This window comes from Delphinapterus leucas, chromosome 11 (assembly GCF_059928025.1).
Source record: "Delphinapterus leucas isolate spDelLeu-1000000601 "Yukka" chromosome 11, BTC_Dleu_Yukka2, whole genome shotgun sequence".
NCBI lineage: Eukaryota > Metazoa > Chordata > Mammalia > Artiodactyla > Monodontidae > Delphinapterus > Delphinapterus leucas.
Window position 1 is genome coordinate 18,182,991 of NC_143139.1, and position 24,956 is coordinate 18,207,946.

General features: G+C 34.3%; 1 protein-coding gene and 1 pseudogene across 10 annotated transcripts in view; both read right to left on the reverse strand.

Annotated features, from left to right (window-relative positions):
• The window catches only part of C2CD5 (C2 calcium dependent domain containing 5), an 82,749-nt gene that overhangs the window by 55,110 nt on the left and 2,683 nt on the right, over positions 1-24,956 (reverse strand). For 7 of the 10 annotated variants that reach the window (XR_002645165.2, XR_002645164.2, XM_022577765.3 and 4 more), the window contains exons 3-9: positions 17,453-17,539; positions 15,884-16,055; positions 14,289-14,384; positions 11,853-12,008; positions 10,809-11,007; positions 5,451-5,602; positions 634-719 (exon numbers count right to left, since the gene is read on the reverse strand). Coding sequence is in view for 8 of the 10 variants with exons in the window: in XM_022577765.3 (XP_022433473.1) it covers positions 634-719; positions 5,451-5,602; positions 10,809-11,007; positions 11,853-12,008; positions 14,289-14,384; positions 15,884-16,055; positions 17,453-17,539 (948 nt within the window). In the remaining 2 variants the exon portion in view is untranslated. The other 3 variants (XM_089920383.1, XM_089920382.1, XM_089920384.1) reach the window with 3 other exon arrangements.
• On the reverse strand, positions 12,015-13,918 carry LOC111176544 (leucine-rich repeat-containing protein 34 pseudogene; annotated as a pseudogene).

Genomic DNA, 24,956 nt, shown 5'->3' on the forward strand with positions numbered 1-24,956 from the left:
GTTTATACAAAAAAATAAAAAGAGAAAATCATCCCAAAACTTTAACTATTCATTGTTCCATACAACATATTTAATAAAACAAATTTATAGTAATTAAAAGTGATGTATTCACATACTGAACAACCACATTATCTATGCTAATCTGTAGAAATATGGAATCTGCATTTCTTAACCCCAAGGACATTGGCCAGTGATAAAAATCATCTCAGAAAATAAATATATTAATATACTAAAGAATTATTTTTAATATAACATCAATAAAATTTTTTCTAGAAAATTATCTATTTTCTTTTACATACTATAACTTTAATGTAAAATCAGAAAGGATTTCATCATTCAGTGGGTATTTCCAAATAGATTATTTCTAATATAATATTGGAAGACAAAACAAAAATATTTATAGAATTATTCCAAATTAAAAGTAATTATTCATAAATGAATTACTCTGATACCTTAAATATATTCTGGATTGAAATTACAGTATTATAGATACATGACCAAAACTAGTTTATAAAAATAAGTTTATAAAATAAACTTATTATAAAATTATAAAAATAAGTTATAAGTACATGGAAGCATGATAATAAAATCATATTAACAGTGTAAGAATAAAGAATGTTGAGTGACTCTTACCCTCTGTTCCAATGCTGACTGAGTCTGCTGTCTTAATAGAGCTTTAAAGGGCCCCCCTTCTTTTCCAGCACTACCACTTCCCATTCCTACAGAACATCAGTACATAAATAACAACCAAAAAACAACTAGAGAAACAGACAGTTTAATTGCATTCATCTTCATAAATATCATGAGTCAAAATCTGTTAAAAACAATCCAAACATTTAAAGTATTTGTGATGGCAACTAAGCACATATTTTACTTTTTTTATTCACAAAGTTTTCTTTAGAAGCAAGATGCCAAAGTCCTACTGATCACAGCAAGCTTTGGACTTAATTTGTTCTAAAAATCATTTATAAAATTATATTAAGGTGATAAATTTTTATGTAATATTCAATTTTAAAAGTTGAACCTTCTAATAAAAAATAATCAATATAATACCAATTTTTTATACCATGCTAACAATTTAAGAGTACTAAAAGAAATAAGAGAAAATTAAATGTTTGTTTAAAAGTAAATATATAGAGAGAAAAAGCACTAATTGGGCTTATCTAAAATATTCTAAAATTCTCTAAAGAGCATGAATAATTTCAGGCAATTCTGAAATATAGTCACATCTATTTTCTGATAATTTCCCATTCCTAAACATAACATTCATGACAAAACAGTATTAATAGTCATATCATAGTTTTCAACACTCGTTGGCAAAAATTAACATAAAGAGTTTTTTTTAAAAACCAGAGGCATATAATAGACACCTCACAAATGTACACAGTCATGGATGAAAGAATTATATTTCCCAAGCTCTTAGATGTATTTTTTTAAAGGCTTAATTTTAAATTTCTTTCCCTATCTTAGTTTATTCTTTTGATAATACTAATAGACCAATTATGGTCAAAGAATTATAGAAAGCAGGGGACAGGTGAGAAGCCAGTACTCTACAAACTAGAGTTTATAGTTTAGTCCCACCTTTTAAAACTGAAGATACATGCAGGCAGATTTACTACGTACGATGACTTAAAAAAGGAACTAATTTACTTTTACATTTTTAGCTGTTCTTGGATAAGGAAACAAAAGTTAGCATGTGTATAGTCCCATTCTGTTGTTTAAAAATAAAAAAGAAATGTATTTTTCTTGTAGTAACCTAAATGTAATTTTTAGAGACTATACAATACTAAACACAGAAATGAAACTAAGATTTTTATATGAAGCATATTGAAAGCCATAAAATAAAACGTAATTTTGTAGAGATAAATGAAATATCAGAAAATAGAGCAGAATAACTTGAAAATTAATGCAATGGACAGAAAAAAAATGGATAATGAAAGAATATCACCAAAATGAGACTTAAACTGATTCAAACAGAATAATTTACTAATGTAACCATATGGTTTAGCAACATGATGGTATAGGTCCAACATGAATGGAGTTGGTATGAAGGGAAAGAAAGTAAAGCATCTAAAACAGAAACTCTGGTAATGAGAATCTAAAAATTATTGGAAATATGCAGATCTACGTGTCCTTAGACATAATTTTTAATACATAAAATTCTTTTAGCAGAATATTCATAATTATCCATCAAGTAATCCTCAATCATGTCCTCATAATAATGCTAACCATTAAACTCTGTCTGCCAATAAGAAAAATAAGAGTACATCCTGTGTAAAATACCCAATACTTCTATATGGTATGAAATAATTTTTTTCAAAGATGATTTAAAATAAAGGGATTAAAAAGCTGACATAATATGATCCTACCAGAAGCAGCCAGGAACAGCTCTTCACTGAAAGAAACACTTTTCCTCAGAACTGGGCTGACAAGGCTAGAAGGATGAGGGGGAAGGCTAGATTCCGAGAGGAGAAGACAGGACTTTTTAAGATGAAGGGAACCACAAGAGAGAGAGGGGGAGCTGGGACACAGGTAAATCCTAGCCCCCTGTGGGTAAGGTGCTGTGGAGGAAAGTAGCAGAGAAAAGTTGCAGATTCAGAAGATGACCAGAAAATGCAGGATAAGGAAAGCAATGATGAAGCAAAACATAACAGTAGAAATGAACTGTAAAATGCATACACAAATCAAGTAAGCATATGAAGTCATCAGCAAGATCATCTATTCAACATAATATAAATAAAAGGCAGAGTCTAAAATTCAACAAAACCTTTACAAACTCTGCACTCATTAAAAATTTTTAAATCACTAACATAGGATTTTATGCCATTCTAATTACTTTTAGCTGACTTTCCTGCCATTTTTTGCTTAAGGCTGTGTAAAGCTAAAATGTGCCACATTTTTTAAAGCCAGAAATTTGTTGTCTCAAATATAAAAACTTATTCAAAGTGGTAAAAGTATAGTTCTTCAAATGTTATTAACTAAAACATACCACGTATGAGTATTTTAATTGAATACCCATCAAAACAAATCAACACTTGCTGCCACATTAGGCAGATAGTCACCATTAAGTTTAAATAAATAAAATATTAACTTCTTTCTGTCCATCTTTGAGATGTACATTAATGATTTTCTTTTTCCTCTAAAATTTTAAATACGCAAATGCTATCACAGTACTGTTTATATTTACAAAGATTTGAGTACCTAAGAGCCAAAGAAATACCCTCTGGATCACAAAAAACATACATGGCAAAAAGCCTGACCAAAAAAAGTAAAAACTGGCTTAGTCAGGTGTCACATCAATATCCTAACACTAGAATTCTAAAATTCCACTCCTACTAGTTGAATACTTGCAAAAAAAATGAAAATAAAACCTTGTAAAATGTCAAAAATTAGACTCTATAAAAACATTTAAATCAATATGAAATTTTTTAAAAACCCATCTGAAGACCCACCTGAAGGTGGGTGATAGCTTTAACTACAAACAGAAAAACAACTTTCTCAGTCTAAGTTTTATTAACTTTATTCTATTTTTTTTGGCTCTCCAATTTACCTATAATAAATCAATCATAAACAACTAATCTATCATGAAATACATGCTGAACTACAGCTCTAGGAACTTTAGAACATTCATAATTTTGCCACTTTAAATCTCCATGAGAAATAACAATGCTCCTCAGGAGTATTCAAAGATATTTTTGGGACCCATGATAAGGCCAAACAACTAAAAATTGTTAATATCCTATAAATATGCCATTGAGGTATTGAATAGTTATAGTAAAACAAAATGATTAATTTAGCGACAGCTTATAAATGTAGAAATACATGAGAATAATAGCTCTTTTGTAAGTTAATTTTTAAAAACTAAAAATTTGGAGCTAGAAAATAAAATGCAAAAAAGTTTTCATTGATAGTACAATTGATTGCCTACTAGAAAGCTAAGGGAAGAGAAGTCTCTTTCAGTTAATTTATTACTTGACAATCTTCTTTAGACTTGGCTTTTCTGGTGAATGAAAAAAAAGAAACAGAAAGACCAAGGAAATACTTTCAAAAATGTGTCTGTAGTATGGCAAAAAAAAGGAAGGTAAGAAATACTGAAAAGTGACCTGGAATACACAAATAAACAACCAGTGGACAAAGCCTCAAAAATATGTTTAAGAAAACTTACTCTTCAAATGCTATCCTAGGTCTTTATTGTTTTCATTGTTATGAATTTCAAGGCCAGAACCTCAGCCTTTACTTAAAAACAAAACAGAAAACCCACTTCACTACAATTTCAATGGTTCAGTTTTTATGACACAAATATGGTGAAGATGCCATATTCCAAAGCATCCATTACTATCAAATATCACATTATTTTAAGTTGTTATTTATAATTATACATGTAAAAATAAAGCAATTATTTTCAAAGAATTAGGTGTTAATAATTATCTTCTTTACATTTTGTGACTACATTTATAAAAATAGATATTATATCTACAGGATTTTTTAAAATGCCCTTTACTTTGGAAGTAGTGCTGGTTCTTTTCATTGTTTTCGTAAAATCTGGGGTCATTTTCTAAATCTCTTGTCTAACACAAAAATAAAGTTATTAAAGATGATAAATTAAAAATAATGCAAATAAACTAGGCAAAATGTTTTCATCAATCTGGCAAGGAAACTCCCAGACAAAAATGCTATTTGCAAAAACTGCAAACTATTAACTTTTAAATGTTTTATTTATTTTTTATTTTTCTTAAGAATAATAATTCAATGACTTAAATAAGCTAATTCTATTTTAAGGAGTAAGAAACTAATTTGATTTTTTTAATCAGTTTTTATCATATAACATATTCACAAAAACTCAGAGATTAACAAAATACAAATAGGAGAGGGAAAAATTATAAATTTCATACCCTGGCAAATATGCAAGAATAAGTAAAGCAAAAATGCTATTTTCTAACCTAGAGAGTAAGACTAGCAAAACCAAATATTTTAAATAATAAGCTAATAAATAAGATATATGTACTCCAAAATAACCAAATCAGTTGTAAGATTTTTTTCTTAATAAAATCTTAGAATTAAATTCCAAAATAGAAACAATGAATTCAAAAATGCTTATACTGCATGAGGAATTGGATTGCAAGCTACTAGTGTTACTTTCTATCCAAATGCTTTACGATGTTATTCCTCTTAATTTGAGCATGAAATGGAAAATGACTACATGCAAAAATAAATTCTGGCCTTCTTATCTACGCTATGATTAAATCAACAAAATGTCACTCTCTGAACAAGGTAACTTCTGAACTACACAAAATTTTCACATTTTAATTGTAGTAACTGAAAATGATCAGTATTCACATTATCTTTTAACTTAAATGCCAAAAACAGGAAGAAAGGCTTGGATGGAAAGCTAATAAGGAACATAAACAAATTTGGAAAAAAAAGAGAAAAAGTGAGTGGAAGTGCCTTACCAGTTTTGGGTGTCAAACTCAAATCTGTATCAGAAGAAGAGGACTGTCGACTGTAGGACTTGGAAGGTGAAAAGGAATAAGTTTGGTTTTTCAGAGGGGTTGAGGGTCCTGATGAGTGAGTATTGGGATTGGGATCTTCATTGAAGGGAATCCTGCCAGAAGAAGGTGGAGAAATATTAAGTAATCATGTGCCAAAGGACTTGACAGAGGCAGCATGATCTAAACACCAGGAAAATATTGGGGCAGGGCCAGCAGTCATTTCTTAAGTGTGGAGCTGGGTATGAGGCCAAAGACATCCAATTGCTGTTTAACCATTCATCATTCTCCAGATAAGTAATTATCTGCCTTGAAACAGTTAATAAGCCAAGTAAAAAAGCAAAACAGCATGAAATGGCAGACTAAGGGGGTAAAAAAACATTAAAAGAAGAAATAAACAAAAAGAATACATGAATAAAAATATTTTCACACAAACAATGCTTTTTTAAGTTACGAAAGAAAAAATGATGACTGCAAATGGTGTGTGTAAATATTCACAATATTTTTTATATTTGCACACACAGATATCTTGAAAAGAAAAACATGTTTCCTTATCCTATAGCATCAAGAGTGCCACAGCTAAAAACACAGCAGAGTGGAAAATGAATATAGGCTACACAGAAACATTGCATTTTATGCAGAAGAGTCGCTTACCTGTTTTCCAACAGCTCTCTTCCACAGAATGAAACAGACCCTACTGTTACAAGTTTTGTATATAAAGAAAATAAGCAAATCAGAAGCTTTGGCAGCTATTTCACTTAGAGTCCAATCATCAATTTTATTTCTAACCAAATGCAGAAATAATGGAAAAATACATACTGGAGGATTCTCCTAAAAACTCACAGTATACATATACAAGATAGGGTTCTTAGAGGATCTATGGAAGAGACTTTGGAAGCTGGAAGAACACTTTCACTTCCATGTAGTTAGAGCCTCTGCGGCGGCTAAATACAGGATTTCTTCAGTGCCACTGGACTACGAGTGAGAAAAGGAGGAAGCAAAGACTTGTGGTACCTGCCTACGCTACCTGCCTGCCTGCCCTCTGCAGCCACTCTGCCCGTGGCCTGCTTCCCCAGCTCTGGAGTCTGAGCAGTCTCGTACCAGTATAGATGAGAGTGGGAACAGACACAGAGAAGTTCTGAGTAAGTCGTGAGCCAGTAGCAGTGTGAATTGGGCTGTTGTGAGTCGAGCGGCATCCATGGCTTGGAGGATGAACCAGCGGAGACCTGAGGGAATTTGTGGTCAAAGTGGAAGAAAAGAAAACAATACATACAAGAGATAGCAAAGTTATGTTAAAATAATTTCAAAGGAGCTTGTAGTTAGGGGACAGGAATTATTTTTTAATCCCTAGCATGCACAAAACAAGTTGAGATAAAAAAGAAGAGCTAAATATTAATTTGTTAAGAAATAGTTACAAAGAATCAGGTTAATAAATTAGGAATGTGAATAAGAAAAATAGCAAGCAGAACTGCCAGTGGAATTAAATAAGAAAAAGATTAAAATTTGGATTTTCAGTTACTTTAAAATGTTTGCTATTATTTTGATCACCACAGAGCTTACTAAACAATATTTCAGGAAGAAAACACACATAAAAATGAAAAGCCAAATATGATGTTCTTATACTACTTTGAAACTGAGATATGAATAACTGCTGATATATTTTTCTACAAAGGAGGTTTAACTAACAGAACTGTTTCTGTCTAGCATATCAAGACAGAGTTATATAAGAATATGAAAATGACAGCATAAAGAGAAATGAGTGAATTGAATTAATATAAGTAGATCCAATTATTCCATATTTCAGCACCCCAAGTACATAGCTTAAAACCAGGTTACACTGGGAACAAAACAAAGCAAAGGGACACCGCTTTAAAAAAAAAAACATTAAGCAATATAATCACTTTTGTGTAGCTTTCAAACAGAATAGATTATTAAACTTAAACAGAATTTAGTTAAACTACATTCTAAACTGAAATTGTGTAAGATATCAACTAACATCCTGCAATAGATCACATCTATGCACATGTAAAGGATACTTAGACCAGATACACTTAGACCAGAAACATACATCTATGGCACTTAAATTTTCACAAAGAAATTTAGCTGAAAGAGCATAGTTATAGTGGATGGGGAAAAAAAGGTATATTATATAATTAAGAATCCTAGACTTCATATTAGCAACTATTTCATCGTGCAATGCCTTCCCTTATGCACAATGAGGGGAAATGAATTAAGTCACTACACTCTGAAAAACTATCATACTCCCATTTTTTAGAATTCAAATTAAAAGTAATCGAGAGCCCAACTTTTCCTGGCCTTTTTTCCTTTTCCGCTGCCCAGTGAACATTCCCAATAATCACAATTTACCAAGATCCAAACATGAGTTTTCGTTAACTGGCAATAATGGTCTTTTAAAGACCATCTACTTTCTGAAAATATCACTGCTTTTACTATGGGACAAATGTTTCTGCTTTTGTTGCTAATTTAATTTTTTAAAGTGTTTAACTGGTAAAAATCAAATATCTCACTGGTGACTAATTTCTACACAAGCAACTGGGTGAGGTTTTATTTTTGTTTTTTCTTTCTCTGTTGAAGTAAGTGGCTAATGGAGTTAAAAAGTCTAAGAATCGGTGCCGTACAGAGGAGAAACTATGACTAATGTCTCCTAGAAAGTACTTTTTTTTTTAATTAGAGAATCAATAAACCATATTTAAATGCACTTTCTACCATCAAGATAGTTCAGCTAGGAAACACCAAAGAGCTTTATACTCCATAATACACTAAATATCTAAAAGGAAAACACAAACTGATGGAGCAGAACACACCATTAATAAAAGTAAAATAAAATGAACATCATTAAGTGTTCAAATTATGACATCAAATTAAAATCCAAGTACAATGGAGAGAGCATCACCATAATGTATTCTTGGAGTCCTAATTCTTATCAATCTCCTTGCATGAAAGGTTGCCTTACAAGAATACCCTAGTGGTATTTCTAACATTAAATCTATTCAGGCAGGAACATAATCCAAACTACCTTATCAAATCCCTGTCTAGAATCAACAATGTTAAAATTAAAAACCAAAATAATTATAATCAGGTGACTCATAAAACAATTTTAAACTAGTGCCCAAATTGATTCATTAACAAAAATACAAAGAAGCTGGTTGAAATAAAGCAGCCTGAGGTATTGTTTTTGTTTTTTTAAATAACATGACTTATGCAGTAATATGCCATTAGGAAATCTTAATGAAGCCACTTAAATTCTTCATGGTGTGAATAGCTGACAACTTAAGGCAAATGGCTACAACAAAATTAGAAAAAGAAAACTTAGACAAGCTCAGATTTACATTAATGGAGCTCTTCCTGAATGAAGGCGAAATGTATTCCCCTACCATCCATATGTCACTTTAAGGCACCAACAGGTACTGCAGCTTTCTTTCCACTAAGTAATTCAGTGAAAAGAGGAAAACTTCAGACATCACAATTGCAAAGGCCAGGCCCCTTCAGGCAGTACAGATAAAGCTGGAGGGTGGCAGAAGGAAGAGGGACCCAGCTCTTTACTTAAATTTGCTACGGAAAGAGAAAAAAAAACTAAATCCCTCAAAAAGTTATACCTGCAATCTGACTTTACCTGTAGCAGAAGGCAGTTCATACCTTTTTTAAGACAGATTTTAAATGGAAGATAAAGCAAATTCACTCAATAAATCATTTAAAACATTTCACTTATCAATATATTTCCAAATAAAATTAGGCAATATATGTAATACTGTGCTCCCTCTTGTGACTAAAATTTAACCCAAATAACTAAAGGCCAGCAGAAAGGAACAATTAAACAAAAAGAAAAAGTTGATAAAGAATCTCACTTTTACATAGACTGTTTGAAAAAAAAAATTGTGATTGCTTTCTAGGCAACCTCTCTTGACTACTGCTGAACTGGGAAACATTTTGGGTTTTCTGACTACAGAACTCTGACCTCCTGATGATAAAAGACAGAGGCACACTATATACAGTACAGGCCAAAATCCATCCTGCCATCTGTTTCGAAAATAATTAAGTTTCATTGGAACAAAGACACACTCATTTATTTGCATACTATTGACGGCTGCTTTCATGCAACATCTGCAGACCTGAGTCCTTGCTATTTCCATTCCGGTAATTTACCAAAGAAGTTTGTTGACCCTTGATCTAGAAAAATCTCTAGAGCAATGGTTCTCAATGGAAGTACCATCGGCATTTAGTATGGAACAAGTCTTTGTTGTACAGAGTTGTCCCTAGCTGTGCGGGACAGTCAGCATTTCTGGTCCCCAATAGAATCATCCTGCTCACCCCAAGCATTACGACAGAAAATTTTCATTTCAAGCATTCTTTGCTGATAGCACCACCAACACCATGTTGAGAATCTCTGCCTTAGGCACAAATGATGACACATTAGCCAAATGGAGCCAACAGAAATGTTCTGTTGGATCACAAATACTTTTTTAAAAAAATGTAAGAGTTTAAATTCCTTTAGATCAAGATTGGCAAACTCCTTTTTTTTTTTTGGTAAACAAACATAAAAATTATATGGCCAGTGCTTGAAATATTAACTATCTGGCCTTTTACAGAAAAAGTCTGCCAACATCTGCTTTATGCAGTACCCAGTATTCTCCATTATACCCAATTATTTTATTTATATAAACTGCTTGGCCTCTGTAGACACTGGAGTTTGAGACCCCTGCACAGGTCAATCTTTCCTGCTTTCTATACTATGTTGCTAATAATAGGCATAATTGGAATATCAGATATAGGGTATTAAGCATTCCCCAGACAACAAGTAAAATTCTTCAGAATGCATAAGCTTTAGATATACAGTGTCTAAAGATGTGGAACAAGTTTAATTTTACATTACTTAATTTGAATTTCATGACAGTATAAATAAAATATTAGGAATATCTAAATAGTTTTAAGCTTCAAATTTTGATAGTCATCTCTGATAAGAAAACTGCTGCAGGAAAAAATGTATGCTGAACAACTCTACTAAAATGTTTCAAATCAGGGCTTCCCTGGTGGCGCAGTGGTTGAGAGTCCGCCTGCCGATGCAGGGGACACGGGTTCGTGCCCTGGTCTGGGAAGATCCCACATGCCATGGAGCGACTGGGCCCATGAGCCATGGCCGCTGAGCCTGCGCGTCCGGAGCCTGTGCTCCACAGCGGGAGAGGCCACAACAGTGAGAGGCCCGCGTACCGCAAAAAAAAAAAAAAAAAATTTTTCAAATCAAATGAAAATATGTAGACAAAAGATAAAAAGCTCCATAAGAACAATTCATCGATTCATACTTACTCCTTCATTTCTTTGGACGGGGAATTACATGCAGGAAGGAATGCTGCTGGGCTACTTAATTTATCCAGTGTACACGCTGTTCCTATGGCTCGTACCACTAACCCAGATTCGCCTTCCAGATCAAAGCACTGTAAGTACCCGACAACTGCATTTCCTCTCATTTCAAGTACTTTCAAGCCAATCTTCCTCTGCAGTTCACCTACGAAAAAAGGAAGAAAACACAGTCGGCCTCTTATCTGCATGTTGCATAATACAAAGCTGGACATGGTGGCAATAGGAAAGAGTCCAGAAAATCATAGATTATTTAATATATTAAGTGTAACATTATGTTAAATATAACATTTGTATGTATTTATAAATATTAAATACAATTAACATGTTAATATAAGTATAAATATATTTCTATTTTCTATTTAAATACATAAATTTATTATAAACGTAACATTTGTACTTATTAAATATAACATATTTATTATCTGATATATCTGTGTGAGAGTGTGTGTGTGTATGTATGCATGCGCGAGTGTATATATACACTCACGCATATGTACATAATAAATACAAACTTTAGATGGAAATAAGTTCTTCAAAGGAAAATAAAGAAAAGTAATGGGGTAAGAGTGGCGGGGGAGTAGGGGTAAAAGGAGGTACAAGTTGTCAGAGAAGGACTATGAAAAGGCAACATTTAAACAAAACACCTTAGAGAGATTACCTAAGCTCTGACAACAAATAAACACTCCAAGGAGGAAAACTAGAACTCAGTTTCCTACCTCCTTGCTCAGGGCATTTTCTACCATGCCACTTCATAAGCCCAATTTCCTTTTACTACCTAGTTAAGAAGTAACTATAAGCTTCTGATTCAGATTTCGTCTTGTTATAAGATGGCAATGCACATGTGAGGACGGGGCCAGGGATAGGGAATCAGTCAGTTAACAATTCATAGTCTTCATTGTAAAGTTTTAGTAGCATGTCAAAAGGAAGTGAAGAATTTTGGTGGATTAAGTCAATCAGCCATGAAGTTTTTTGTTTTTTTTTTTTTAATACCTGACATTAAAGAAATGAGTCTCTGTCTGGCCTCGTTTGATGCCCTTGGTGTGCGAATTCGATCAATCCATTGATATTCTGGGTCTTCGTTGACCACAAGTTCTTCTACAAATCCATGAATTATTACAGCTCTATAGCACTTTGGAATAGATGTCGCTGTTAAAAAAAATTATCTATTATGCTTCTCTTTATCACAAGGCTAAATTTAACTTTTTAAAAATGTACAACTAAGTTCTTACCTTTTGGATACATAGTACAAGAACATCTTTTACTGTGATAACCTCAATGCAATCATAATAATACTTTCAATCAAACAGTCTTCTAAGTTCCATTTTATTCTTAGACATAATCATTTTCATTCATGAGGCCTCTTGCCTTTCTCAAGTAAGCATAGTAAGATATAAACTGTATTTTTATAATTTAGAAAACAGCTACAGACCATCTTAAATAGCATTCAATACGAAGTGTAAAAAAGTCAAAATTAAAGTGAGCTAGCTGATATTATATAAAAAATCAGAAAGCAGATAATGAATACCAAAACACTCTAATCATTGGAAGCCCTTTGAAAAAGTTCTGCACAGCACATACTGCAGCCTTAAAAACCAAGCCATTACCTTTCTGACATAATCTGAGAAGTCATACAGGCCTGTAGTTTCTAATAATCCATGGTTATAAGGCCAATTGGTTCAGTAGTCACTATACTACTTAATAGACTCATTCAATACATAGAACAACAAACGTCACTGGATTTATTAAAAACGGGAGAATGTGAGAACATCTATACCAAACTATATGCATGCCTTGAAACTAACTCCACTACATAGGAGTTTTCAACCCTATTAGTCCAGGCTGGCTATGAATTGCCCAGATCTGTTTAATTGTGACCCATATTTCATGGCATCCGCAGGGCTCCATACCTGTAGATGCTTATGTCACTATGGATAGTACCACAGTGCCACCTCTAGTGCTCCACTCCTATCTTTTAGCATCCTATACCAGCATAAAATGCCACTGGCTTTTTCTTTTTTTGACAGTTACTCAAAGCTTAATTATAGTCAGATCTTTTACACATTTGACAAAAGTAATTTGTTCTAACTTTTGAAAGAAATGTAATGGGCAATAAAATATTAACCTTTATAAAGTAAGACAAATACGTGAAAATTATTTTAACCTTTGTTGACCTACTGGTACAAGAGTAAAATCTACGTTAGATGATTAGCTTGCAATCTTCTCTATAAATTAGTGTCCAGTAATTATGCTTTTTAAATAATTCTGCTTTTTAAAGCCATTTGAGACTTCTGCAAGATATACACGTCCATCCACCACAAATGGCTCCACGTCTGTATGGCCCGGTTTCGAAGAGCCCATTTGAATTAAGTCTGAATATGCCACACGTGTAGCCTCATCAAATTTGTTTCCCAAATGTAGACATTAATGGGATTTGTTTTCATTGGCTGAGAAAGTGTGACAAGTCCTCTCCCCCTATGTTGTCGCTAACCTCTGACAACCTGCTGACATCAAAGTAGCATAGGCTACTGTTCAGATACAGTGTATCATCTGTTTCATATCACAATGTTTCATATTATGCAGACACATACCTAGTTTAACAATGCAGTGATTTTCTTTCAACATGTGGCCTAAATGAATTGTGGACTCTTTCTGTATAGGTCCGTTTGGGTTTATTCCCTTAATTGTTGGGTTTTGAGTTAGGACTGTAGCAAATGCACAGTTCACCTACAAATGCACACTTTGCATTCCCATATCTAATTTCTCTAAGGATGAATTAAATTGTTGCATTGCAGGAAAAAACATTCCACCTTTATTTTCAATCTTGTTTCCAGTCATTCTTAAGTATTTCAGAGCTGTAATCTTATGTAGTGCTTTAACAATTAATTCTCCACCTCAGACTCAATATCAGTAAACATAAGGTTTATGTAAATATTGTCTCATTAATATATGGATTCTTCTTTAAAAATTCTGAAAAAGATCCAAAAATCTTCACCTGTTACCCTTTCTACTGGAGTTAAGTGACTGTAACCAGCAATGATTAATGTGATTCCTTCTAATCACACTCTTGTGGGCAGAGGCTGGCACAGAGACTAGAGAAGGGGGGATGTGGGGAACAGCCAGAGGCAGCCTCCCTGTGGGCCACAGTGTCACTGTCATGATGACCGCATGCACACACATGCCCCACTGGATTTTTCTAAAAAAACTTTCTATGAACTTGTGAAAAATTAGATATCATTTACTTTAAAATCAGATAAACAGTTCCCAGAGCTACAGTAATTACTTCTGAAAAATTCACAATTTTCTCTCTGGCATTAAGACCAAGGTATAATACGTTTTCCATTAGACTTCTGAAACATTAATGTGATTTCTCATATTTAACAATTATTAAATTTCCTGTCAAATAAGTAATAAAATATATTTACTTACTGCAAAAGAATTTGACTCCACATGACGACTGCCTAAATCGATTTAAATCATTGAAGAGGTCTACTTTGACAACTACATTGATTTCCCCACGGATACCTATAATTTCAAAAGGAAAAACAAGTTTCTACCTTAAGAAAATAAAGTATAATTAAATAATCAGGCAAATAATGATTTAAAAATAATGTATCAATCATAACAGCAATGCTAACTTTGTTTCCTAATTATTTTCATTCTATAGATGCTCTAATTTATTTAAGTAAATCCTGTTCTCCAATTTATTTTACCATTTTAAACATCAATGAATAATATAGAATATGAATGTTACAATACACATAAATCTCATCAAACATCTTATCTTCTTATAATAAACTACTACCAATGGAATTGCCAGGTCAAAAATGTAAAATAGACAGAAAAATGCAAGACTGTAGGCAGGAGCATCTGCCAGTTCCTTATGCCCATAATGGTCCCTCTGCCATTTTAAAGAGATGACATATTTTTAGGCTAGTGGCTCTCAGACTTTTTGATTGCAGGACCCTTCTACAATCTCAAAAATTACTGAAGATCTCAAAGAATCTTTGTCTATGCGGGTCAAAACCTTCAATATTTACCATATTATAAATTTAAATTGACAATTTAGACAAATATTTACTTATTACTTCATTTAAAGTAGCAGTAAATCGATTTATGTCAAAATAAACACTTTTATAAAAATAACTATTTTGAAAAACAAAAGAAATTTTAGTGATAAGAGTGGCATTACATTACATTTTTGCCAATCTCTACAGTGTGTAGCTTAATGAAATAGTTAGATTCTAATTTCTGCTCTACATTCAATGTGTGGTAACATCATACATCATAAAACCTCTGAAAACTCCATTGTACAACTTGTAAGAAAGTGAGACTAAAAATGGCAAATGTCATATAAGTATTATCCTGAAAACAGTTCTCATCTCACTTCACAGAGCCTGTGAAAGTATCTCATGGACCCACAGATGTCCCCAGGCCATACTTTGAGAACTTTGCTTTAGGCAACAAAAAGCCTTTGAAGAATTTTTTTTTCCTTTCAAGAATTTTTAAGTAGAAAAGTTTCAAGATTATTCATTTTAAAATGTGTTTTAGAAACAGAGTAGCAATATTAGATGATTTTCAAATGATACATCTGCTTACTATATTGTACAAATTTAGCAGGCATTATTTCAAATTATGGTCAGAAAAGTTACAATTCTACCAACAATACAGACTACCACATGTCTATTAAAAGAGAAGACATCTTTTGAAGATATGTATTTTAAAAATACCAGGCACGGGGCTTCCCTGGTGGCGCAGTGGTTGGGAGTCCGCCTGCCGATGCAGGGGACGCGGGTTCATGCCCTGGTCTGGGAAGATCCCACATGCCACGGAGCAGCTGGGCCCGTGAGCAATGGCCGCTGAGCCTGCGCGTCCGGAGCCTGTGCTCCGCAACGGGAGAGTCCACAACAGTGAGAGGCCCGCGTACCGCGCAAAAAAAAAAAAAAAAATACCAGGCACAACACAAAAGTCTTTAAGGATAAATTAAAAGACTGTGACTTATTTTCTTAAAATGTGTTGCTTACCATGAATGGTATCATAAATTGGAAACCATCCTGAGATGACTGTTGCAGCCTCACTGTAGAGTAAAGGATCAATGTCAATGTACACTTTACCAATGGCATCATTTGCACTATATGTATCATGGTCAAGAACTGTGATCTGGAGAGGTTCATCTTGTAAATCTTCATCATCCACCTAAAAAAGTATATCTTAAAAATTAAATCTTATAATTTAAAAATCTTCATTACCATAAATGTATACATATACCACATGTAAAAGATTACTTATTTCCAGGAAAAGAAATCTTATAGATTTATCTCTAAGCAAAGGTAGAGAGATAAGTCATTAGGGAAATGCAAATCAAAACCAATTAGATAACACCTCACATCTACATTCTTTGTATTAAACTGGTCATCAAGTCTGGTGAAGTCAACCTCCGAAACCTAAATACCTTCTTCAGGCGGTTTAAATATGAGACAGTTCAAAGTAAAAGAATGCAGATGGTCCTTAGCCATAGGAAATCAAACTCACCTCATTCATAATAAAAATACACATTAAAATTATACTGTGAATACCACTTCAGACCTACTAGGATGGCTTACATTTTAAAAATAAAATAAAATAACAAGTATTGACAAGGATATGGAAAAACCAAAACTCTCACACATGCTGGTAGGAATGTAAGATGATGCAACCACTGTGGAAAAGTTTGGCAGTTCCTTAAAAAGCTTAACACAGAAATTACTGTGTGACTCAGCCATTCCACTTCTAGGTATAGACCCAAAAGAACTGAAAACAGGGAGTCAAACAGATACTGGTACACCAAAGTTCACTGCAGCATTATTCACCATAGCCAAAAGGCAGAAACAAACCCAAGTGTGCATCAACAGATAGAGGATAAACAAAATATGGTATATTCATACAATGGACTATCATTCAGCCATAAAAAGGAATGAAATTCTGATACATGCTAAACATGGATGAACCTTGAAAACATTATGCTAAGTGAAAGACACCATACACAAGAGGACAAATACTTATGATTCTACTTATATGAAATGCTTATATAGGCAAATTCAGAGTCAGAAAGTAGATTAGAGGTTACGAGGGGCTGGAGAGAGGAGGGCATGGGGAGTCATTGCTGAATGAGTATTTTCTCTTTGGAGGGATGAAAAAATTTTGGAAATAGTGGTGATGGTTGCACAACATTGTATGTATGTGAATGCAATTAATGCTACTGTATTGTACACTTAAAAATGGCTAAAATGGCAATATTTATGATACGTATTTTTATCACAATTCAAAAAGATGTTTAATCTGTACATTATTCTTAAGTGATTTTTGGTATATGCTAAAATCCAGAGAAAATTACTATATAATAATATAATACCTTTTTAATCTGGGTTCTCCTATTCATATATGATATTTTCTGAACTGTAACATAATTTTTTGAAAACTCAATATTCTTAGGAAATATTTTTATGGTGTAGGAAAACTACTATACCTGAAATAAAACGTAGTCCAATCATTCCTGCGAAAAAAGGGTCACCTCAAAAATGCACACGCAAAAATGCTGACATTTAAAAACTTACCTCAAATTTAAACCATTCTGAGTTCCACTGAGGGTTGAGGGACTTGAGATACACATCTGTTTTAAAGGTGGTATTACCAAATTTTACCTAAAAACAAGTAAGAACAGTTCAAATAAAAATATTAAAAATGTGAATAAAATTAAAATTTAACATCAGCTAAACAATTGGAGGATTAACCATGAAGGGGATAAAAGACAACTATCCCCTGAGACAAAAGGCAAGAAAGTATGGATGGGTCCAGGCAAGTTTATAAACTAAACCTGGAACAAGGGATCACCCACTGTTCTGCCTGACTAGCTCTACAGGGAAATTAAAATCAGACCATTATGTCAGTGTGGAGAAAGTAATCACATGGCCTTCACTAAACAGGAGCTCAGACAAAAGGGGAAAGTCTTAAGGGTGGAGGACCAGCAAAATACAATCAGAAGGTAGAAAGGACAAATGACTCTTACCATCTCATCAAGGGAATCCAGAACTACAGCCCATTATTATAAGAACTTAGTAACATATCCTCATATTTTCTCACTTCCTCAGTATTTGTTACTTTTTAAATTCTTACCTGTGCATACACAGTGATCAGCAATAAACTATGGTCATTAAGGGTTTTATGTTTCTATCTTCAGGGACAATAAAAGGGGTTGGAATGGGGAGACTACCCTGTTTCATAGCCAGTCTTGGCAGATACTGAATCAAAATGCAAAAGTAAATAAGAAGAAAAGGAAGAAGGCAGAAAGGAGGCTAAATCCCTGGGACTTGCTTCTAAGAAAGGATGGAGATTGTGAAACCTCAGCCTGGACTTGAGAAGTGGTCAGGAAGCTTAAGAGCAAAACAGTTAAGAAACTACTCCCTAGATTGTTTCACCTTTCCTAAACTTGATCTCTCTAAGCTCTTCCCTAATTCTATCAGTTATCACCATTAAGTATCTTTTCTAACCTCAAAATTCATTAAAGGTTTATCCCGATACCCAGTAAAGAGTTTTGCATGTTGTAGATACTTAGGAAATGCTGGTTTAATCAGATAATCTATGAAATCTCCTTTCCTTCTTGACCTACAACCCTACTATTGGTATTATAATACTTGTAGATATTAATGTTTAATCAGTCCAGAAAATGTTCTAAAAGCAAAATACCCAAACCTATAGTTATTATCTTCTGTACATTTTTCTAGTTATTTAATCATGCAATTTGAATTATCAAGGAATGATACCAACCATTTGGTACCTAGGCAGTTTGGTCAGAGGGTTGAAAAGGTTTAAGAAATTACATAAAAATAATGAGTTCCTGCATGGTAAGGAATATGATAAAGTCAAAGATAAACAAGAAAGTGAGAAAAAGGATTTGCCAAATATGTCACAAACAGCTAATTTCTTCAATTTCTAACAAGTTCCTACAAAGCAATAAGAAAAAGATCAACAAACCAACCAAAAAAAGGAAATTCAAAGAAATGGAAATATAGATGCCTTTTAAGTATATCAAGAGCTGAAAACCTCATTCATACTAAGAGAAATCAAACTAAACCGACATTTTTACTACTCAGGTTGGCAAAGATCAAAAAGTTTGAAAACACAGTGTGAATGAGGCACTCTCATACTCTGTTGCTGTGAATGCAAATTAGAACAATCTTCACAAAGTGCAGTCTGACAACACTTATCGAAATTGTAAATGCCTATACCCTTTAAATTCATACACAGGTGCACAATGACATATATAAGCAGCATATAGTAGCAAAAGATTGGAAATAACCTAGAAGTCCATCAATCAGGAGCTGGCTAAATTAAGTATGGGAAAGCCACACAATGCAGTGCTATACAGAAGACAGAAGCAGTTCTCCGTGCACTAGTATGGAACAATGTCCAAGATACATCCCTCTACTGCAGAGCAGTGTGTACGGCATTCTTTGTGGAGGAAAAAAAATGACGAAATGTTATAAGGCATATGATATATGCCTATATATGCACAGATTGTTTCTGGAAGGATATACAACAAATGTTAACAGTGGCCACTAAACGAAACAAGACAGATCGGTTAAAGGAAAGGCCATGAGAGGCTGACTCATTCTGTACATTTTGAATTTTGAGCCATGCACATATATTACCTATTTTTTAAACGGATTATTTAAAATTCAAAAACATCAAAAATTAAAATAAAATTCAAATGGCAAAAACTGTTTTGATTCAGTTATAAAATTCTGGATTCACTGCCGGGAATTTCTCCTGAAGTACTTTCACATATGGCCCCTTCCCAAAAGATATACAAAAACCTAGTGACAACAAGAAAACGACTAAATAAATCACATGCTCCCTACTAAAGAATGGAGTTGATTACATGTACTGTCAGGGGATGATGTCAATGGCATAATAACTGAAAAAACCAAGTAGTAGAATATAAAAGTATGATTACATTTGTTTTTAAAAATATGATATGTAAAAGTTTTTGTTTTTGTTTTTAAAGCCAAGGAGAAGGAGTAGATGAATACATGCCAAAGAAGTGACAGCAATTATCTCTGAAGGGACTGATAAGGGTGTAGACAACACAGTATAGTGTTGTAAGTAAGAAGTAAGGGGCTTTCAAGTTTTACTTGAGTATTTGAATCTTTTCTAACAGGAGCTATTCATGTACGGTCATCCCTCAGTACCCACGGGTATTGGTTCCAGGACTCTTCCCACCCATCCCCCACCCCACAGATACCCAAATCTGTGGATGCTCAAGTCCCTCATATAAAATGGCACAGTACCTGCACATAACCTATGCACAACCTCCCATACACTTTAAATCATCTCTTTAGCACCTAACACAATGTAAATGCTATGTAAATAGTTGTAAATACCATGTGAATACTATGTAAACAGCGATCACACACAACAAATTCCAGTTTTGCTTTTTGGAACTTTCTGGAATTTTTTTCCAAATATTTCCTACCTGCAGTTGGTTGAATCTGAGGAAGTGGAACCCAGGGATACGAAGGGCCAAATGTATTACTTGCATCATTTTTTTTTTTTACTTTTAAATCACAAATGTTAAAGAAATGAAACAAGGAAAAAGAAACCTGGGAAGAAATCTGCTCATACTTCAGAAATCTTACTTATCTAGTTTTCATTACATTTCAATATTCAAAATATCAAAGAAATACTTATTGTTTAATTTACCTAAAAACTGCTTTATTTGAAGTAAAATGTCATTAGGATTCATAAACGCATTCAAAACCATTCAAAAGCCAAATGTACTTAAGGAGTTTGGCTCAACTGCCAAAAACAGCATATCATTTCTTAAGCTATGATTTCAGAGCCCTCTTCAGTTTTGTCCCATTATAATGTAGTGCTATACTGTGATTTTTTTTTTTTTTTTGGTCAACTGTCCATTCTAGATATAGTAAAAATCTGATAGTCCCCACACTATACTAAACAAACAAGCAAAAGACAAGATTTTAGAAGAAGAAAAAGGCTAGAGTGTATGTTTTGCCAACATTGTGGTGATTCCCCTTCTACTAAAGAAGAATCAGAGTTCATTTGGCCTTATTTAATTCGAAGGAGATTTTATTACTCAGCAATTAAATGAATGCCTTACAATTTAGTTAAAGAACATCAGGGATTTTAACAAGATTCCCTACTAAGGTAAACGCTTTCTCTTTCCCCACTCATTAGCTAAATTACCTTGAGAAAGTTATTTAACCTGTTATTTAAAGCTGCTTCCTCCTCTGAAAAGGGGAGTTGCTGTGAGCATTAAACAGGATAATGTATGTAGAGACTTAGCAAAATGTCTGGTAGAAAATGCTCATTAAATATTAATTTCCTTTCCTCTCCCTGTTCCCTCAAAGGCTCCTGGATAAACACAAAACGATAATGTAGTTTAGCGGAACAGTTTGTAACATGCACATTAATATTGGGATATATTTTGATTAATACTCCCCTGGTACAGAATCCCATCCTGTTCATCCTGGAGATTCCCACAATAATCATCCTTAAGTACTACTTGGTCTTCACTGGCTTCCTAAACTCCTCACATCATATATAGTAGAAATTCCCTCAACCCCAACGCAATCAGGACCAATATCTGATTAGTCAATCAAATAATCTGGTTAGATCAGATAATCATTAAAAATGATACAAACAGTAAACATTTTCAAATAAAACATATAAATAAATATTCATTCCTCTATCTTTTATCATAAGACTGAGGCCTCTTCTTTGAGTAAGGGTCCACCGTTGACAGTTCTGTGTCATCTTTTTTGCATAAACCAAAACATATCATCTGTGTTTGCCAGTCTCTCATAACATATCATCTGTGTTTGCCAGTCTGGGTTTCTTTAAAATGTGGTAAAACTTAAAATCACTGGTAAAATAACTATGGATAGAGAATCCTAGATTTTTTACAATCTTCATCTAATTCAAGAGCAATTTTTAGCAACTGTATCCATAATGCTTTACACAGCATTATCAACTTCATTATCCCACTTATTTCACTGATTTGTATAAGATTTAAATAAATAACAATAACAAATAGTGTTGGCATAAATAGGTTAGGGAATAAACGCAACTGCCTCTTGGTAAAGCATATCAGCCAACTGATGGGAGAAGCAGGCACACTGGAGTATAAGCTAACGGTATGGGGTATTCAAGAATGTGTTTATGGCAGAAATGCAGAGCACTGGGCACTGTAATGAGGCAGTTAATAGAAACTGGTTAAGAGAGCATCTGCTGTACAGACTTCTCCCCATCGTTTTCAGACCACTTAGTAATCCGCATCCTCTCTACCCAGCCAAATTTTATTTCCCACTTCTATTTAACAAGAACCCTCCCTTCAATTACATGTGCTATATTCCCTCCTTTTGCTTTTATCATTTATCCTCTTCATCCAAAAAATGCCCCCTTTTCCTCTCTGCCTATGGAAATGGCACCATCTTTCAAGCCCAGCACAAAGATAGAAATCTTTCATATCACATAATTTATCCCTTTATTTTTTATCCCTTTATTTTTTATTTTATCCCTTTATTTATCACATATTTATCCCTTTATCCCATATCACAAAATTTATCCCTTTATTATATTGTAATCCTTCATTATCCCCTTTTTCATGCATTAATCTTTCCCTTTCTGCTGGATTATTCCTATTAGCACACAAATATGTTCTAATATCTTCCACCTTATTTTTTTTTAAGTACTAAAAACTGCATACTCCCCCCCGAATAACACACTATTTCTTCTCTCCCTTCACAGCCATATTTCCTGAAACAATTGCCTATTCACGCCTCTCCTACTTCCTTACTCCCATGTACTTTAACCCCCTAAATCACTACAGTATGGGCTTCCGTCCTTGACACTCCTCAAGCCAGGACCCTTAACATCCTTATGTTGTCCAATCCTGTGATTTCTCTGTCCCCTTACCTGACCTCTCAGTGCCATTTGACAGTTGAGGATTTCCTCTTTCTAGAAACTTCCTCTCTTGCCTTCTGAGACATTACTTTCTGGATTTTTCTCCCACCCACTGGCTAACAATCTCAGTTTCCTTCCCCTAGTCCTCTACCTCTAATAAATTCTTAATGTCATGTTCATTCAAGAATCTATCCGTCTTCTCGCTCCCTCTTCTCTCCCCTAAGTCAATGGTTCGCAAAAGGGACAGAACCAACTTCTAAAGAAACTTTACAAATTTAGGGACGAATAATTTCTAAATTTCAAAAATTTCGTTTTTGGGACGAATAATAATAGTATTTAGTAAGGAAGACCAGAGATGCTAGGTGTCCTGCAATTCAAGAGACAGTCCCCAACAATGAAGACTTGTCTCATGTCATGACTTTCAAATATCCACACCAGATAGCCACATGGGTAAAAAACCTACCTAGACCCTAACTCAGGTTTATAGATAGAATATTATGATGGGTTTTAATACACATTAACTGTCAAGAAATGCAACCACTGTGAAAATTAATGGACAACTCTCTTTTTTTCCCATGAGCTGACTATAGTGTATTTTGGGAAATCAGATAACCAGTGGCAGTGAAGGCCCATCCGAGATGCCAAAACTACACAACTGTCTCACTCTGTGAGAGGAGCAGTCATGTTCACGTGATTTTACAGGGAGGTGAGGTACTTCCTATCCTGAATTCTGCTTTATTTTCTCCACATGGGGAGCTTCTCACCATCTAGCATACTTTATCTCTTACTTAGCTATTTTTTTGATTAACTCCTTCCTCCACTAGAACCTAAGTTCAGTGACTACAGAAACTTTCATTTTGCTCACTGCTCTATCCCCAGCATGCTGCACAACAGCCAGTATAGTATCTGATATAGACAAAGGCTCAGTAAATATCATGGGTGCAACCTGATTACTTCATGTCTTCTGTGGTCATTAACAAGCACTTCCATATTGAAACACATTAAAAAATACTTTTATTTCTCTATCATATTACAGTTAGAGCATTATATTGATATTTTTAAACTGTGGGCATAGATAGGTTATATTAGCTATAGATATCATGCCAAGATAGTAAAGGGAAGATTTCAAAACACCTGCCATATAAAGGCAGGACCGGGTCTCACAAAGTTGAGAAGCACTGGCCTGTGTGAGCTTATTTTTAACTCATACCTCTCTTCGAAACACCACACTCACAAATCCAACTTTCTCCTTGACAACTCCAATTAAAGGAACCAAAGACATCTCAAATTTAACATGCCCAAAGGGAAGGTGAGTCTCAACCAACTCAACCTCTCTCAACCCTATGGAGAGTGAGAAAATTGCCCCAGTGACTCCAGAAAGCTAGGAATCACCTTTCAGTCTCCCTTTCCCTGAGCCCTACTCCAGTCTACCAACAAATCCCCTACTGTCTATCTTCAAAGCATATCTGGAATCCATCCATTCTACTAGCAAAACCGTCACCTTGACCCTCACTGCCTCTTTTCTGAACTATAATGGAATCTCCTAACTAGTTGCCTGCTTCAGCTCTTTCCCCTCTGCAGTTCATTCTGCAAACAGCAACAGTGCTCATCTCAACAAGTGCTTCCCTCTGAACTGAGAATAAAATCCAACCTTCAGTCATGGCCTCTAGGATCCTGCACAGCTGGCTCCCTGATTAACTCTCCAACGTTACCTTACAGCACTCTCCCCTTTACTTACTACATGCCAGCACACACATCTTCCTTCACTTCTTAAAACAAAGCAAACCCTCAGGATCTTCCCTCTGCTGAGACTCTCCTATCCTCCAGCCTCTTTTGCCCGGCCCCTCCCCTACACAGACAGACAGACAGACAGACACACACACACACACACACACACACACACACAAACACACCTTGAGCAGCTAGCTCCTTCTCGTCCACAGGTCTCTGCCTAACTGGCACTTTCTCGGAGGCCTCCCCTGATAATTCAACCTAAAGTTCCTGAGATTCTCCATCGTTTTCTTTCGTGGCACTCATCACAACCTGTAATTATAAATGTACTCTTGGGACTTCCCTGGTGGCGCAGTGATTAAGAATCCGCCTGCCAATGCAGGGGAAACAGGTTTGATCCCTGGT